Below are 18,650 nucleotides of genomic sequence, written 5' to 3'. Positions count from 1 at the left end.
GGTTGAGGAGGGGCTGGTCCAGGAGCATATCAAAGGGATTAATGTACACAAATCCATGGGCCCGGATGGGATGCATCCATGTGTGCTGAGGGAGCTGGCAGAGGTGATTGCTGAGCTGCTCTATCACCTTCAACAGGTCTTGGAGAACAGGAGGGGTGCCTGAGGACTGGAGGATAGCCAATATCACTCCGGTCTTCAAAAAGGGCAAGAAGGCGAATCTGAGTAACCACAGGCCAGTCAGCCTCACCTCTGTCCCTGGAAAAGTGATGGAACAGCTTGTTCTGGTTGCCATCTCCAAGAAATTGGAAGAATTGCTCTGCTCTGCCCTGGTCAGGCCCCACCTGCAGTGTTGTGTCCAGTTCTGGGCTCCCTGGGATAAAAGAGACAGGGATCTCCTGGAGAGAGTCCAGAGGAGGCTACAGAGATGATGAAGGGCCTGGAGCATCTCCCCTGTGAGGAAAGGCTGAGTGAGCTGGGGCTGTTCAGCCTGGAGAAAAGAAGGCTGAGAGGGGATCTGATCAATGGGTATCAATATCTGAAGGGTGGGACACAGGGGCACATGGCCACCCTCTTCTCAGTGTCTGTGGGGACAGGACAAGGGGCGATGGCCTCAAGTTGGAGCACAGGGAGTTTCCCACCAATCTGGGGAAGAACTTCTTCCTGGTGAGGGTGAGGGAGCCCTGGGACAGGCTGCCCAGGGGGTGTGGAGTCTCCTTCTCTGGAGAGATTCCATCCCCATCTGGACACCGACCTGTGTGACCTGTCCTAGGGAGCTGCTTTGGCAGGGGGTTGGATCTGATGAGCTCTGGAGGTCCCTTCTGACCCCTTGTGATTCCCCCCCCCCATCCTCTCCCCCATCCCCCTTTTTGCCCCCTCAAATGGGGCCCAGCGGTGAGCGCAGGAGAGAGGAGGCAGAGCCGCCCAGAGTGAGCACAGCACAGACTACAGAATGCTTTATCACAGAGCCGAGGACAGATAGCATCAATTTACAGTTCTCTGGAAAACAAAAAGGTCTCCCTGGAGAGAGGGGGTGGGTGGGGGGGGAACCCTCAAACCCACCGAAAAGGAGGAGGGAAGAAAAAAGAAGGGTGCACTCATGACATATCCCACCACCCCCCTTAAAAAAAACCCCAACAAAACACAAAGGAAAGAAAAAGAAAGGGGAAAAAAGAAGTGAAACATGACAAGACCCACGGGCTGGTATCACATTTCAGCTGCCAGCCCCCCACACCCCCCTACTTACATACATTCAGTACATGGTGCACGCAGAGAGCGGACACGCGACATGAGTGGGAAGAGGAACATCTGATAGAACAGACTTGGGTCTAATGTAGACATCAACAGAAAGGAAAATCAGACACGATCCCTACGCCTGAGCCAGGGCTTTGCCTTGTCCTTTTGGGAAAGAACTGGAGCACGACGGTGGCCAGGACTGAGAGAAGGGGAAGGTCGGGCTGTGCCGTGCTTTGGGAACCCAGCGAGGACGCGGGGTGATGGAATCCATGCAAACACCACTGTGCCAGCCCTGTGCCAGGACCTTACGAGTGCTCTGGCTTCACTAACTGGTCCCTTCCAACCCCTGTGATTCTGTGAAATGCTTTTTCACTAAAATCCCTCCCAAAGTGCCATTTCAGCACACGTGGCACAGGTGACAGGAGCTGGATCCCTGGCTCCTTCATTTGTCCCATGCATCTGCTCTATGAAGGGCTGAGCCTTGATGGCAGCTTGACAAGCAGCTTTCTCTTGCCAAACCTGTACCTGGCAGGCAGCAGCCACCAGCAGTTTGGTGAGAGCCTGAGCCAAAAGCTCACCAGCAGCCCCAGTGCTGCACGATGCCCAGGGCACATCCCACAGAGTCAAGCTTGTCCCTCCTCCTGGATGATGGGGATGGAGAAGAGCAGTGTCAAACTGAGCTACACAGGAACTGGCTCTCACAGGGATGCTCTGCTCAGGTCTTGGAGTAGGAGAAATGTGGTGCCTCCTTTTAAGGATGGAGAGAGCTGGGGGTGTTACACCAGGGACAGCACCTGCCAGCGAGCTGCTGGGTCACCAGAGAACGCCCTGACAGAGAAAGGACTGACACCACACATTGCAGATGAGCTACAAGTACAGCTCCAGGGGCATTCATACCAAGGGCAGCTGGCAGTTCTCCTCCCTGGAAAGGGGGAAGATCTAGTCCTGCCTTCCTCCAACTCTGCGTGTCCTCCACAGGCTCACACTGACAGCGCTTGGGAAAGGCTGGCGAGCTCCCCAGTGCTCTGGTGCTGCAGCACGGAGAGGTGGGCTGAGAGCCAGGTCTGAACTCTGAGGTCCTTCCAGCCTCCATGGGAAGTGAAGGCCAAGCAGTTTTCCAGCGCTGCACTAACCAGACAGTCAGTGACCCACAGCAGAGAGCACATGTGAGGCCTCAAAAGGTGCAGCTGCCCTTTCAGATCAGCATCTCTCTAAAGGAAGGTTCCTCCTGTCCCCTCATGTTGACAAAGTCGCTCTAAGCCCTTTGCACATCCCCTCAGAGGACCAACCTGCCATGGCCAGCCCTGCTCCCTCCAAAAGCTTCAGCATTGCAGAACTGCACAAGGATTGTCTCAAAAAAGCCCAAATGCTTGAGGAAAGACAATGCTTGGAATGGACATGCTGCAAAAGGTCTGGGTTTCCCCACATCTCCTGGGACTCCAGCTTGCAGAGTTCATTCACTGAGATACCCCGTGACGGTGGGGGCTCAGATGCTCCCTGCACAGAGGCGAAGCAGCTTTAGAGACCCCCAAAACAAGGGGAAGGAATAAAGTCTCCATCAATGATGCTTTGACTATCTTAAGATGCTTGATGTCGGTTGGCTGGAAAGTCCTGATGAGGCTGAAGCCACCAGCCCACAAAGACCACGGTACCAGGGTGGCTGGGCCTCAGAGTGGACAGCCCAAGCCCAAGCTCCCAGGTTCCTCCCCAGAGCTAAGCTCCTCCAGAACACCCAAGAGCAGAGATGCAGAAGGGATGTGGCTCCCTCTGGCCTCTCTACACACGACATCGCGCTTCTGGAGGAGAAAAAACCCCAGCAAAGGCTGAATTTCTGGCATTTGGAGGCCTCTTGCTTTCCAGCCAGAGGCAGAATAGTCTGTAGGTATTGCACTCCTCCCCCCTGTGCCCCTGCCAAACTCTGGAGCCCCTGCAGTGCTGCCCACGCTGCCCGTGGAGCTGGGGTAGGATGGGCACAAGCAGATGGCATGGGCCAGGAGCTGCTCCCCAGCCTACTGCAGGGAGCAGCACTACTACCTGGGTGAATGTGCCGGCGAGTAGTGACCGAGAGTCGCTCGAAAGACTTTTGACAATTATTTGGTAGATACATGGATACATCTAATGGCAGCAGCTCACAAGACCCCCAGCCCGTGCTCTCCAGAGCAGCACACCGTACAGCCGCCTGCAGGCAAGGGGTGAGGGGACACCTGGGTCCCATACTAGGCAAGAAAACTTGTGAAGTTCCTCACCAAGTGCTGCATGGTGCAGAGGGGAAGAGCTTCCCACCAGCCCAGTTACCTCCTGGGACCCGAATCAACCCATCCTGGGTGCTGCTGTGAGGACAAGCTTGTGGGGGGGGGGATGAGCCCCAAGAGAAGGGTCCCTCTTCCCCACTCCTCTACAAGGAACCCCAAGGACAGTCTGAAGATTGAAATGAGACTAAAGTGGTTTTGACTTTCTTCTTCCTTCCTCAAGCCCACGAGTCAGACCTGCCTCCCCCGGCTCTAAAGGATTTCCTTTCTCCTCTCTGGGAGATGAGGGTTGCTGGAGCTCAAGACAACGCTACGGCGTGTATCCTGCCGACACATGGGTGAGCCTAGTCTGAACGCTCCCCAGCCACACCACCTCCTCTCCCCTAAAGCCTCCAGCCCTCCCAAAGCAAACTCCTCTGACCTCCAAAGCAGCGATTTCCCGCAGCCGACGTTCCCGCAGGCGCCATCCCAGGCACCCAGCTTTGTGTCCAACCCAGTCTGTGAACACGAGGCTCCCACTTCCACTTCCAGTGCCTCCCCAACTGCCCTGAGGTACGGAGGATACATGTGAACCCCACGTTGGTGACCCCCCATGTACCAGGCAGTCCATGAGCATGCGAGGTGCTAAGTAGGGTGAAGTGTCTGGATGTGCCACACCTCTGGCTGGGCAGAGCTGGGAACCCGAGCTCCAGCGCTGTTGGTCCCTGGGGGTGCACAGTTCTCATCTGGCTGTCCCTGGGGGTGCACAGTTCTCATCTGGCTGTGCCTGGGACGGGCAGCGGTGCGGCAGCCGGTAAGACGAAGCGTGGACTCCAAGCACAGAGGGAAGGGGTGACGCAGCAGTGCAGTACGTGGTGAAGGCAGAACCCATGGCGACGTCCGGAGCGGAGCCAAGGTGACCGCGTCACTGGCGCCAGGAATCATTTGCTTCCCCCACACAGTGTTACAGATCAAGAGAAGTCACCAGCGATTTCTGAATCCAAGTACATTGGCATGGCTGCTTTGGGCTACTGGAACATGGGAGCGATTCTACTCAATGGCCTTTAATACATTGCATTTACATAGCACCTTTCATCCCAGGGTTTAAGTGCTTTAACGGGAGTGGGTACCGTACACCCATTAGCACGGGGGAAACCGAGGCACAGAGTGGTTAAGTGACTTTGCCTTTAGGTCACTCGGCAAAACCGTGGCAGGGTCTGGACAGCCTTAAATCTCCTGACTCCATCGGTTGGGTTAGACCACACTACTGCCTCAAATGAAGCCCTGCCCTCCCCAGCAACGTGCTCCTACCAATTCTCCAGTGAGGTCTCACGCTCCTTTCCGATGCACAAATAGATGAGAACAAAACCCACCAACCAAGAAGAAAAAAAGACCAAAAGAAAAAAAAAAAAAACCCAAAAAAAAGAAAAAAAAGAAGAGTGCAGTAAACTAAATGTTTAAAAAAGCACATTTGTGCTGTCTCTGTGCAAAGATAAAAGAAATAAATATATGATTAAAAAATTAAAAAGGTTCACAGTATCACACATGGATAGGTAGCTACGGTAGTGCACGTCTGGAAAACACTGTGTTACTACCCAGGATTCTCTACACCCAGCTGGATGTCTCTGCTGGGAGCTGTGGGTGAGTGGGTGGTTTCTTTGCTGCCCACGTCTGGTAGAAGTAGAAATATATGGTTATAGTTTTGCTCCGTTCTGAACCGCGGTGCCCGGGATCCTGCAGTGCAGCAGTACTGGTGTCAGCAAGCTCTTCCCCATCCCACTGGAACGGCTGCATCAACGAAAAGGGAACACATCGACCTGCAGAGGGAATCGCTGCTCTCTGGGGCTTCCGTGTCTGCATAGAGATTACTGCAAGAGGCAGAGAGAAGAGTCAACACCCTGGTACCCACCCTTGCGTTCCGGGAGGTCTGAGCCCAGCCAACTCCCCAAAATCAAAGCAAATATGAAGAGAGAAGGCTGTGGGCTTTGGATCCTCCAGTAATGACAACACAACTGGAGAACCTGAGCTCTCCAAAGCTTTCACTGCACCAACCGATTTGGAAGAAGCCACAGCATAGGGCTGAGCAGACCAAGGTCTCTGCCAACACAGGAGATGTGCTGCCACAGAGCCGATCCCAGAGGCAGCAGGGCTCTGCCTCAGCCATGCAAGAGCCCCAGCGGCTCCTTCCGCAAGCTGACCTTGCAGAGGCAGCACAAGCTCCGACCTCGACCCACCGGGGCACCCGGCACACGTTTGTTTCTTGCACACTTACTGTATCGCTCTCCTCATCGGAGACAGAGTGGAGCTGAGCGCTATAGTGGAGCGGGGAGTAAACCCAACTCCTCTCGTCTGTCGGCTGCCAGAGTGGCCAGAGACGGCGGGGAGAATGCAAGGAGAGCAGCAGCAGAGCAGGGAGCAAAGGAGAGAAGAGGAAAAAAAAATAAAAGGAGAAAATAAAAAGAGTAGGAAACAATACAGTAAGAACAGCTATCCACCTGGAGGGAGAGAACTGAGCTCAGCGCTGGCTCTCAGCAAAGGAGCCTTCCTCATCCTCGGCACATACCTGCTCCCCACCAGCTGGGACGTGGGACAGCCAGCCAGCAGCTGATGCTGGCCCCTGCTCCAGCTGCAGTGGGGATGGCACAACCTCTCCTCTTGCAGGGATGGGTTTTTAGAGCTTTGGAGGTGCCAGGGAAATCTCAGCTCCCTGCCCTAGCATCACCCCGCTCCAGAGAAACTGGGAGACACGGGAAGTGCCTTTACCTAAGGGCAGGACAGAGCTCTGGGTTCCTGCTCCCCACTCCCAGCTCTCAACCTCCCATTTCCTGGGCCCCGTGCGTGCTACAAGGTGGCATCCTTGGCGTGAAGGAGGGTGTTTAGAGTGAAACCCCATCTGGTTTGCTGTGCTTTCCCCCTTCCCTGCAGGCCAAGCATGGCAGCAGATGGGTGGGTTAGACCATGGTGGGTGGTGGCCACAGACAGGAGACGGTTATCACTGAGACCCTGGGAGACAGTGGGGTGATGGGAACGAGTACAACAAAGAAGGCAAAACACAACTGGATCTTGGAAAGAATGATGGGGAAGGGGATGAGCTTCAAGGAAGCTGCTTGTCACAGCACTGGGCATCAGTGTGATGCAACACGCTTCTGCTGCCGACAGCACGGAGCAGCCCAGGCAGGTTCAAGGGCTGGTGTCTGCTCCCAGTGTTCCCAGAGGGGACCCACTCCCACTGCAAATGGGCTCTTTTGGCTCCAGGGGTGCTCCCAGTGAGGAAACTGCACCCTTTGACTCAGCCTGGGGTTTGCAAGGGAAGAGGAAGGGAGCTGGGTACTTGGCAGGAGCCGGGGGAGAGGGGGTGGTTCCCAGCTTGAGAACCAAGTCCTACAGTCTACGAGGTACAAGAAACTACCAGAAGAGAGAGGAGCTTTGAAGCACTGGGCCCCCCATGCTGAACCTCATCAATAACTGCAGCTGCATTAGCAGAAACCGTTAGGAGGAAGGAAGGAAGAGAAACCCTTGCCCAGAGCTTCTTACAGGGCTCTGCTAGAGGTGCAGGAAAGCTCAGCACTGCACAAAGCCTGCCCCACATCCTGTTTTTCATCCATCCTGACCAAACCACATGCTCCAGCCAGCCTCTTTCAGAGCCTTTTAGGAGCTCAGATGCAGCAGCTGCAAACCCATCGAGGGGATAAAGGAGCGTCCGGTGCCTGGTAGCCAAGCGCAGCCAAGGGGGGCCAGAGGAGCTGTTGGGAGAGTGGTGCTTGTTTGCTCACATAGGTGCAGCACTTTGCTCATGCTGTCAGCACATTACTGCCCCTGCTTCCCCACACACCCTGCCCCATGCCTCCTCCAAGCTTCCTGGCACCTGAAAAGGTGGATGCTGGGAGGACCACGCTCTACAAATGCCTGGGCCAAGACTCTGACAGCACTACTGTCACCCTATGAGAACATCAGCTCTCCTACAGCCTGAGAAGGGAAACATTACAGCCCAGAACAGTCTGAGCTCTGGATTCAGCCCCTGAATCTCAACTGCCTCCCTGAGGGAAAGGAAAACCCTCAGTGCTCACAGAAAACCTCCAGTGAGGAGAGAGCACACTGGTGATGCTGAGAAGGGCTGGAAGCCACCCCTAACCCAGCAGCAACTCAACTCATGCAGCTTTATGAGCTGCTCACCATCCCAGCCACAAGCCTGAATGGTTGTATTTGCAACTGGATTTTTAGCAGCTACAAAATACCTTAATGGTCTCTCTGGAACCCTGTCTGACTTCCTTGGCCAAAGAAGCTGAGCCTGACATCACCTACAAAGGCTCTGGTGCCTCTCTGGCCAGGTCTGGTGCTTACAAGCTTGTCCAGGGGTTGGGTGATACTGGCAGGAGCTGTGTTTCTGCAAGATCCTACGGGCAGATCCATTGGTGTGGTTTCCATCTGCTTCCTGGGTTTCTGTTGGGTTGGTTCCTAACGGCCATGCAGTGCAGAGCCAGAACATCCAAGGGGAATGGAGTGCTGGCCCCAGTGTTTCAAAGCTGCAGCTCTGCTCCCCTACGTTCTGGCATGTTCACTTACAATCCCAGAGGAAAGCGAGGTGGTTCGGAGTCTGCGCTGGCGGGGAGAGTAAATCCAGTACCTCCCATCTGTGAACTGGATGGCCCCAGGGCAAGTGAAGTGAGAAAGGAAACAAAGGAGGGGGGGAAAAAAAAAAGGATGATGTGAAAGAGAGGATGAAAGAGAAAGCAAAACACAAAGGGTTGGGTAACTCCAGGCCTGAATGGATCAGCAGGCAGGAAAGCCATGTGTGGGAAGAGCAGCACCCCTGCCCTGCCACAGCCTCTGCACTTTTATTCCCCTGCGGGTGAGCAGGAGGATAAAGTGCTCTCTGCTTAGGAACAGGCTTCCAGGGATCAGATCACAGCCCCCTGGGACAAATCATCCTCTGCACTCAGCATCCCTTCACCCACCCGCTGCCACCCCTGGAGCATTCCTGCAAGAGAGCAGCTGTGGGCTGAGCTCCACTGCTGGAGCTCCAGTGGTTTTCCAAGGAGAACATCCGTGGGAAACCAAATCAGCTTTTCCCTTCATCCCAGCAGCAACAAACACTCCACAGCACACGACACACATTCAATGCAAAACTCAAGGACTCAGATGAAGTATGAAATGCTGATGAGCAGTCGCCACGCTCTCTGTGAGCACGCACTGGTTTCCTCCAGAGAGAGAGGTGCCCCTCAAATTGAGGGGAGGGAGGGGAGGTCCATATGCCCAGGGATAGGGAGGAAGAGGAGCTGATCCTTGCTAGAAGACACTTCTCAGTGGATCAGCTTGCACGCAGCTGCCATCCACAGCAAAGAAAGAGCAGCCAGTATTAAGAGGGAGCTGTTTGCATTTGAACAGCATGCGTTAAAACCCAAACAGACAAGCTTTTAAAATGGAGCCCATTCCTTCCACAGCTCCCACAAGCCTGGGAGTGACTCGGCAATGAGTGAGCAGCTCTGCAGCAGAATCACACAAGCACAGGGAAAGGCACACGCTGCTGTTTTTTAGGTTAGCCTCAAGGAGCTCATCACAAGGGCTCAACTCATCTCCATCACCAGGGAACCGACAGCAAAGAGTTGGAGCTGGCAGGAGCTGGGCACCTCTTTTCACGAGGAGGTTTCAGCACCCAGGCGTGGGGGAGAGCTCTTGCTTGCCATGGGACAAGGCCATGTTGCTAAAAACTCTTCTCTGGTATGCAGAAGCTGCTCAGACATTGCAAGAGCTGACTGAGGAACACAGCACCAGGCTCCACGGCACTCGGCTGCCAACCACCAACCACCTCACTTACTCCCTGTCTCAGCACTAGATCTCCACTGCATCACCTAAAGCATCTGCCTGCAGGGAAAGGAAAAGCCAGAGTTCACCAGAGCCCGAGGTCAGCCCCACTGCAACTACCTCCCTGCTGGCTCTAGGCCACTCTGGCATGTCTGTGTTCAGGAAAGCAGCTGGGCTCTCTGTCTGAGGAAGGAAGAACCTCTCAGTTGCACCTACATTCACCTTGGTTTGTCCCAGGAGAGAACACACTGGCCTAGATAAGCCCTTCGGTGCTTGTGCTTGGAAGTGGAGCAGCACACCTGTGGCTACCTTCACAGCAGCACCACCACCCATTTGAGCCCCACGGGATGCTGCTCTGAGTTTTCCCAGGGTTCATCTGGTTCCCTGCATTCAAAAACTCATCCAGCGTTAAGATCTCAAGGTGCTCAACATGAAGATGGCACAGGGCAGACCCTACCCTGCATCCTACTGCCTGAAATGGAGTCTTACAGCCCTGTCCTACCTTTCCCATCACACCCCTAATGGGCCAGGCAGAGAAGGAATCTTACAAAGTATATGTCTGTGACTGGCACGTCATCTTCATCCGAGGCCTGGCTGGCTGGTTCGGAGGCCTGGCTGGCTGTCTCCACCTCTATTGTTGCTGTGGATGTTACAATGGCACAGGCTGAAGAAGCTGCCTCCCTGGAGGGGGGAGAAATGACAAGTCTAGTCATTGGAATCAGAAAAGGAGGAAGGCTGCATGATTTATTACAGAGGAGCTGAAGATGCTCCTCTCACATCCAGAAAGATGAGGTTGGGTCAGAAGTAACAGCACCCAACTTCACTGAACTGTCAGGGGGAGCACCCATCTCTCCAGGAATGCTGGTACCTGACAAGTCAGCCTCCAGCCCAGGTTGCCACAGACCCAATGACACTGGGTAGGGCTCTGCAAAGCTGCCCAATGCTCCAAAACACTCACTCTTTGTCATCTTCAGGAGCTATGATCTCAACGTCACACTTGGGCTCCAGCTCGACGCTGATCTGCTGAAGCTCCTCCTCAACCCGCACCTCCTCGTGTGACCTGGGAACCAAAGAGACAGAGGCTCAAAGGCTCAGTGAGGCACTAGTTACACCCAGACCTTGATTTTAGGTCAGCCCAGCCCCTCACACCACAACCTCACACCAGAGTGAGCTGTGCTGGTCTGCCCCAGCACACAGCCCCTCGCAGCACCAAGCTCCCACGGAGACCGAGCTGTCCATGTCGGCTCAGGAGAAGCCATCAGACCTCTCAGTGCTGAGGATCTGGGTAAGATAACCCCCCAGGTGAAAGAGTCAGACTGCAGTGCTCACGACTAACAGGGTGGGAGAGGAGGAAAGGGAGTAAGAGCTGGTGCTGCAGAAAAGATGGGTGGTGTTGAATGAACTACAGGAGGAAAGCAGAGCCTGACCTAGGAACCACACCAGGGCCACAGCCTCTGACTGCTGCTGAGACTCCTGGCACACTGAAGCTGCAGGAACACACTCCAGGGCAACACCAGATCCATCTAGAATGGCTTGTGCTAGTGGGGCCGGCTCCAGAGTCTTTGGGGGGAAGGAGGAGTGGGCACTTGCCAAGCCAAGGGCACAGTCTCAGGGAAGGGATGAGTGCTGGGTTCACTGGCAGCACCGTCCTGCCTTGTGTGGTCGCTGGTTGGGAGCTGGAGTCAGCAAGGTCCTGTCTAGCTTGGTGCTGGGGAACTGTCTCCTCTTCCTTGCAGGATGGATCTCAGCAACCTGGAGGGAATTCCCCAGCAGATTAATCTGAGGTGTGACACATTCTTGAGCAAATCAGGAAAGGTCTTTTTTATTTCAGCTCAGGAATGTAAATCCATGTTTTAATAACTTTGTTCTTGCACTGGGTTTTGCCAGGGGATCAGAGTGCTCTGCAAACACACAGGTCCCTGCTCCCTGAGAAAGGGCACAGGGACACCAGCACCAGAAATGGAGAAACCAGGCAAAAAGTAGCCAAGGAGTCCACACTTCCATGGGGTGGTTGTAGCTGTGGGGCAAATCCATGAGACAGAGCTGCTTCTGTGCAAGACACTGAGCTCCTGTATGGTCCAGGGACAGTCAGTTGGATTCACCCCACCTGTTTCTGGAGGAGCAGTTGTGTCCCACAGCAAGTCCCTCTGTGAGGTACCAGGGGAGGAACTCGGGTGACGCCGCTGCACTTCGCCAGATGGGTCCCACCACTGGCACCTGAGTTGAACTTTGTACCTTTCAGCAGTTTCAGACAAGGGGTCCCACAGGTGAGGTGCTGTGCTGGTCCCTGACGCCTGGGTGGGTGCTTCAAAGCAAACAGCAAGTAGGTCCTCACCTCCAGCGACAGGAATTTACCAAGGTTGGGTGACATGCAGCATCCAGAGGCACTTCTATTCCAAAATACCACTGAAAGGGTGTTCCCCCTACGGTGCATGTGGTGATGTCTGCACCATGGTGCAAACCCTCATCTTCCAAAGTCCTCACCTTCCTCTGAAGCACCAAGCTCTGACTGCAGGGAAAGGACATCAGCCTGTCCAGTAGCTCCTCTGGCTATGGCATGTCCCAAGACCGAGCCTCTGAGGTGTGTTTCAAGGTCTGTGCCTACACCAGAAAGCTGGGGCAGGGTGAGGAGCGAGCGCAGGGTCCTCATGCAGATCCCACTGCCACAGGCAACGGGGTCATTTTTACCAGTGCAGAAATATGCAAGATAATTATATGATAGGAGCCTCTAAATCCAGACATCCATGTGCCACAGGGACTTCTGTCCTACCTTTCTTTGGCTCTGAGCCACCTAACACCACAGGAGGGAAAACAACCTCCAAGCACCTGGGTTTCTGAACCACTGGAAGGTATTTCTCAGGGACTAAGGGTGCTCAGTGCCCAAAGTCTGAGGCCTCTGTTCACACCCAGGCAGCAGCACACAGGAGGAACGTTCCTGCTGCTAAGGCTCACTTACCCATAGGGGTTCAGGGCCAAACTTCCTTGATTCTGATGCTGGGTGGGTAAATTTGGACAACTCTGTTGTCCCCTTTTCTATCACATAACAGGGGGAATATTTAAGATTCCCTGCAAAGCACTGAGAGCTCTTTGTAAGGAAATTCTGTGTAAGAGATGGGCATCAGGAAGGAGCTCATCATGCTCAGAGGACCATGCCAAAACCCTGGGGCTGCCGACATCCACCTTCAGCCCTCCAAGAGACCTCTGTGCAGGAACAAACATGAGGTCTCTGTGCAGCAGCACAAGAGGAGACAAGATGCTTTTCTCACCTGCCATCCTGCCCTGAGGAGTGTGTGCGCCTCCTGCAGAAAGAAAGCAGAACAGTAGGGTTTGAGGAGTGGTTTTAAGACAGAAAACCTACGCTGATCCCAAATCTACCTCCACACCCCATGAGGGAGATGTTCTACTCAAGAGCTGACACTTCTCCCAGCAATAATGAAACCCTTCAAAGCTCTGTCTGTTTGCTCCCAGGACAGAATTAATTAAAACTGGTCATTAGCACTCAAGATTGTAGGGCAGCCTGCTGAGATCTGCAGTGTGAGGAGGAACAGCAGCCACTCGACTCCAATGGGGGCAGGGGATGAGTGTTGTCCTCACCTGTACCTGGGCTGCTCAGAGGTCTCCGAAGGGGATCGCTCAGGAACAGAGAGAGATGTTGAAGATAATGTCGTGGCTATGGAGGCCGTGGTAGCTTCTTCAAAGGAAGGAGGTGTGCAAGGCAGCAGGTCTGGCCTGCCTGTTGGGCAGAGGAGACACAGGGAGAGAAAGATGAGTAGGTCAAACACCAACACCGTACCTACACCAGCCCTGTGCTGGGGTTGTTCCCGCACACCCTCACTGGGACCAGGCACTTAAAACCACAAACAGCAAGAAGTTTAGCTGGGTTCATGAATGCAACAGCTTCTCCCAAGATGTCCTCTAGAGAGAGCCAGTAAGCACCACTTCCAGTGTGAGGTGTGCTACAGGAAACGTATCGCCAGTGAAGAGATCTCACTGGTACCCAAAGCTGGATTAAAGGCTTGGATTGCCAGAGATAAATATCCAAGTGAATTAGGAGCTGAGTCGAGTGCTCACTGCTTTGCACAGGTAGAAATCTAACACTTCTGCACTCAAGGAGCCCGTCCTTCACCACTCATCTGTAAATCCAGCTCAGGGGAAGCAATGAAAAGGCAGCATAGAATCAGTTCTTGTTTTTTTAATGGTGAGACCTTGCCCCTTGTAACAGTCCCATGCTGCTGTTAGAGTCCTGCAGATCCCAGTAGTCATTGTTCCCACCCTTTCTATTTTTTAAAGGGTGTAAAACCTTTCTGATCACTTTTGGGCTACAGCTGCTGGGGCCAGTCAGCAGCAGCTGCCTCACTGCAGTGACACCAAGTGCCATTTTAATCACAGAACCATAGAGAGTTGATTTTCTTCCATGCAGAAGCATCGCTGCCCCAATCAACTAACCGGTGGTGCTGTGACGACACGATACCCTCTCACCTTCTCCCCTGGCCTGGTTAAGTTTAGCACCTGCAAAGCACAGCAAGATGTGCCATGAAGAGTGGTGGATGAGAAGCTTGACATGAGCCAGCAGTGGCTCTTGCAGCTCGTAGGGCCAATGGTATCCTGGGCTCCATCAGGAGAGGAGTGGCCAGCAGGGACAGGGAGGGGATTGTCCCTCTCTGCTCTGCCCTCGTGAGGCCCCAGCTGGAGTCCTGTGTCCAGATCTGGGGCCCCCAATACAAGAAGGATGTGGAACTGTTGGAGAGGGTTCAGAGGAGCCACAAGGATGATTAGAGGGCTGGAGCACCTGCCCTACAAAGAGAGGCTGAGGGAGCTGGGCTTGTTCAGCCTGGTGAAGAGAAGGCTGCGGGGGGACCTCATTGCAGCCTCCCAGTCCCTGGAGGGAGCTTATAGGCAGGAGGGGATTCGACTTTTTAAAAGAGCAGATAATGGCAGGACAAGGGGGAATGGTCTAAAGCTAAAGGAGGGGAGGTTTAGATTAGATATTAGGGGGAAGTTTTTTACAGAGAGAGTGGTGAGGGGCTGGAACAGGCTGCCCAGAGAGGTAGTGGATTCCCCATCCCTGGGGGTGTTCAAGGCCAGGTTGGATGGGGCCCTGGGCAGCCTTGTGTAGATCCAGGCCTGGAGGTTGGTGTCCCTGTCTGTGGCAGGGGGGTTGGAGCTCTATGATCCTTGGGGTCCCTTCCAACCCAGACCATTCTATGATTCTATAAGAGCTGTCTAGCAAGGAAGATGCGTGGCCAGTGCAGAGTGGGGAACTTGATGAGAACAGGGGAGGATCCTAAGGAACTGCTAGGGAGGAGAAGGTTATCACACAGCCACCAGCCACCAAACAAGAGCGTTACCTTCATCGTCAAGCGTGGGGTAACTCCTGGCCGCACGGAGGTCGTACTGCGTATCGTCCTTTTCGGAAGGAAGCTGGCTAGCTGAGAACGCAGCCATGGGGCCGGCTGTCTTGACAGCTAGCAAGGCACTGCGCCCTTTCTTTGAGGGAGACGACTTCAGAGCTGGATGAGAAGAGTTGAAGAGATGAAATCACCACCACCATCTCCCATTAGGCTTCTCCCTTCCCTTCTCCCACCCTCTGACGCACACGTGCCCCCGCAAGTGCCGCCTGGGTCAGGCTGTGGGAAGAGCTCCTGGGCAGCAGCTCTGACAGCCAGAGGGCTTTGCAGTTCTCCACCTTTGCTCTACACTACAGTGGAAAAGCCTGCTCAGACTCCAGCCCAGAAACTCTCCCTGTAGCCTGAAGCAGCAAGGTTGAGACCAGGTTGGTCTGGCGTCACGAGGGCAGCAGCGCAGGGTGCAGGTACTTACAGGAATTCTTTCGAAACACTGTGTTGGTCATGAATTTGAAGAATCTCTCTGCATAAAAGCTGGGTCTGTGTACTGACACCGTGTCCTACAAAGGCAAGAAGCAATTGTTTAATTTAAAAATGATCCCTCCAGGCATCATTTCTGTAACAACCAATGCAGTTGATTTGATTTTATTCCAACATTTAGCACCAGCAGAGACTTGAAATGGAAAGGCTTAACTGGAATGATCTGATTAATGCTAGAGATATGCCTGAAGCATTGCCTTTGATTTGATTACATTCTGGCTGTAATTTTTTTAATGGATTTTGGTGATTTTCTTCCTTGGTAGACTTCCTGGGTTTTTCAAATATCATCCCAATTACGTACACAAAGTTTCTCCTGGCTCTGCTGGCTGACAGTCAAAGCACATCTGGATACCTCTGCATATGACACAAGACACCAAACTTCAGCCAAGGGTCTTCACATATCTGAAATGTTTTGCACTTTTTGTTTAAAACAGTAAAACTGAAGCTGTCTCTGCTTCTGATGTTTGACTGTGCCACTCTGCCTTGGCACATACACACTCCCTTGGCCTTATTATTTAAGGATGTGCAGTGCTGAGAGCCAGTTTATACATCCAAAGTTGCTCTTTTGTAAACACACACCTGGCTGCTGCAGGAAACAGGACAGCAGGGAAACACAGAAAGGGATTTATTAAGAGAGCTTACTGAAGCTGAAACACAGTCAGTCACCAAAGAGAGCAAAAGCAGAGCTCCCCAGCACAGACACGAGCGCTTGCGCCTTGTGCGTACGGCTCCTGGTTTCATGGGGAGGAGGAAGATGACAGATGGGAGCAGAGGAGGGAAGCTGGTAGCACGACAGCTACAGCTAAACATGAGAGGAGGAGGAGGAGTGAGCAAGAAAACCCGATTGGGAATAAGTGGCACTACGCTGCTGTGGAGGCACAAGAGGCAAGAACTATTCCTTCCATCAGCTTCAACTGTGCCAGTTCAGGCACTATAAATAGCAAGGTAATCAGCACCAGCTAGCTCTAACAAAGCCAAGGTAATCCTCAAGAAGGCAGGACAATTCCTGCCTCTGTAGAGGCACTCACCCCATCATGGACAAGGGCCTTCCAGGTATGTTCCAGCTTCTTGATGAACCTAATGTCAGGAGAGAAGAGAGAAAAAGATTCAGGCACACAGTGTGTATCTAAGGTGCTTTTCATGCCCCACACAGGAGGGAGCACTGAGCTGCCAATGATTCCTCCTTCATTTGGAGCTGGGCTTTGCTCCAGCCAAGAGAGGTCGGCTGAGCACACCAGCATCCCTGCAGTCAGGTCAGGACTGCCTGGGAATGCTACAGGGAGGGAGGAGCTGGGCTAGAAGCGGGGCAGGAAGTCCCCTTCTGCCCCTGGAGACACAGTACCTGTCCTAGGCACAGAGACAGGAAACTTCTGTATGAGCAACTCAAACTATCTTAGGGAAATGGCTCTGTGTCACCAGCTGTTCTGAGGACAGGATAAAAATCCACAGCCCCCACCACGCATCAACAGACAGCTTTAGGCAGCCTGCCTACTCATTAGCAAACTCTTCGTGAGAGGAAGGTCTTCCCCATTTCATTCAGTGCTAAAATAGATGTTAACAGGCTTAAAGGACAGAGAATTGTGAAGTTACCTACCTGTATGACTGAAGGATGTCTATTATTCCCACGTGCAGCAGGAGACGCTCTCCTTTGCCATTCACTGCCGGGATCCCTCCCATCCTGCAGGTAAAACAACACCTCAGTGGGTGAAGTTCTGGGCTCCTCACCATCAGAAGGACATTGAGGTCCTGGAGCGAGTGCAGAGAAGGGCAACCAGGCTGGGGAAGGGGCTGGAGGGCAAATCCTCTGAGGAGCAGCTGAGGGAGCTGGGGGTGTTCAGCCTGGAGAAGAGGAGGCTGAGGGGAGACCTTCTCCCCACCTCCCCTACCCTGCCAGGAGGGTGCAGAGAGGTGGGCGATGGTCTCTTCAGCCAGGGGACAGGAGATGGGACAAGGGGCAATGGGCTCAAGCTGCCCCAGGGCAGGGTCAGAGCAGATGGGAGGGAAAAGTTCTTCCCTGGCAGAGTTGTCAGGGCTGGAACAGGCTGCCCAGGGAGGGGCTGAGTCCCCTTCCCTGGGTGTGTTTAGAAAAGGGTAGATGAGGTGCTCAGGGATCTGGGTCAGCACAGGATGGGAACGGTTGGACTCGATGATCTTAAAGGTCTTTTCAACCTTGTGATTCTGTGATTCTGAAGCCTCACAAAGAGCAGCTGTTGTTACCCTGAGACCTGCAGGAGGGTGGATGGCAGCCCTGAGAACAGCTCTCTGGTGCGGTGGTCAGACACAACCAAAACCTGCACAGTCACTTTGTGCCCACCCGTGGGGAGTCACAAACCTACCCAGGACCTCACACACCTGGTGTCCATCCCCAGGGCTACAGCCTGCCTGGATCACCCTGTGTTTTGTGCCCAGAAAGCACAACATCATTTTTTATTATAGCTACGGGGCGTTTTATTCTGGGGGATGTATTATTTATCAGGCCAGTGTGAACTGCCTGCCTATTAGGGCAGCAAAGCTTGAAGGATGATGGTATTTCCAGTCTCACCCACATGAACATCAGTTCTACTAAAGGTGCAGCAGCCACCAGCACTAGCACACCCCAAAAGCACGCAGGTATCCAGCAGGCCACCACAATTAACTTGGCTAATTGGAAGAATGGAACAACCAAAATATTCTCCTGGCTCAACTGTGACTCACTCTCCCACTAAACTGGTTTCAGAGCACAACAAACCACAAACTCCACCACTGGTTACCAAGCTGGGTTCTCAGAGCTGGAGACACTCCCAAGAGCCACCTGCAGTCCAAGAGCCAGGGATCTGGCAGAGCATGGATAGTTTTGGGGCAAATTCCCCCAACTCCCAGCTCCACCAGTTACTCCAGCACTTTTCTACCTTGCTGTGTGCTGATTGCACTGGAATGGCCTCAGGGGTTCCAGTGGGGGAGTGATGGAGAACAAACTCCAAATTCTAGGGCAGGCTGATCCCTGCTTCCACTCACTTGGATGCAGAGCTAGAACTGAGCTAGTTTCTCCTTCCCAGAGCACGGGCAGGTGTTTAGAGGCTGTTAAAGGAGCTGACAGCCTAGGAACTGGTCTGAGAACAGAGCTTGCTGTGAAGCTGGAGTCTCACAGAAGTATTTCCCACACCAGCTTCCCCCTGACACCCCACACTGGGGCATCACCCCCCAGGAGAGCTGCTCGCTCTCAGAGGGGTCTGAGTGAGGCTCCACCTCCACCCCTCCCAGCAGCACAAGAGAACCAGGTTTCCACCTACGTGTCATCTGTGTCTATGGACTCCCCCCGGGCAGCCCCACCCTGGATGGACTCCATGGCTGTGGAGTAAAGTGCCTTCTGCCCCACGGGACGCTTCTCATCCGACGTGCTGTGGGCTCCCTCAGACTGTCGCTCCCGTTCTTGCTGGTCTATGTTATGAACCCCAAGCAGCAGGCTGTAGTCCATGATTTTAAAGCTTTCCAAAACCTACAGGTCAGTAATGAGTTTAAAAAC

General features: G+C 53.6%; 1 protein-coding gene across 1 annotated transcript in view; it reads right to left on the bottom strand.

Moving 5' to 3' along the window:
• Positions 1 to 4,509: 4,509 nt before the first annotated feature.
• Positions 4,510 to 18,650, bottom strand: part of PIP5K1C (phosphatidylinositol-4-phosphate 5-kinase type 1 gamma) — a 48,107-nt gene continuing 33,966 nt past the window's right edge. Inside the window, exons 8-19 of the mRNA XM_084276482.1 lie at positions 18,418 to 18,623; positions 16,743 to 16,826; positions 16,177 to 16,225; positions 15,084 to 15,168; positions 14,612 to 14,773; positions 12,858 to 12,996; positions 12,530 to 12,562; positions 10,222 to 10,323; positions 9,812 to 9,944; positions 8,025 to 8,099; positions 5,734 to 5,817; positions 4,510 to 5,329 (exon numbers count right to left, since the gene is read on the bottom strand). Coding sequence (XP_084132608.1) covers positions 5,327 to 5,329; positions 5,734 to 5,817; positions 8,025 to 8,099; positions 9,812 to 9,944; positions 10,222 to 10,323; positions 12,530 to 12,562; positions 12,858 to 12,996; positions 14,612 to 14,773; positions 15,084 to 15,168; positions 16,177 to 16,225; positions 16,743 to 16,826; positions 18,418 to 18,623 — 1,155 coding nt within the window. The 3' untranslated portion in view covers positions 4,510 to 5,326. The remainder of the gene's footprint in view (positions 5,330 to 5,733; positions 5,818 to 8,024; positions 8,100 to 9,811; positions 9,945 to 10,221; positions 10,324 to 12,529; positions 12,563 to 12,857; positions 12,997 to 14,611; positions 14,774 to 15,083; positions 15,169 to 16,176; positions 16,226 to 16,742; positions 16,827 to 18,417; positions 18,624 to 18,650) is intronic.

The sequence above is a fragment of the Gallinula chloropus genome (genome assembly GCF_964237585.1).
Source record: "Gallinula chloropus genome assembly, chromosome: 28".
In the NCBI taxonomy this organism is placed as follows: Eukaryota; Metazoa; Chordata; class Aves; order Gruiformes; family Rallidae; genus Gallinula; species Gallinula chloropus.
The sequence above is the reverse complement of the archived record's forward strand: the minus strand, read 5'-3'. Positions and strand labels throughout refer to the sequence as shown.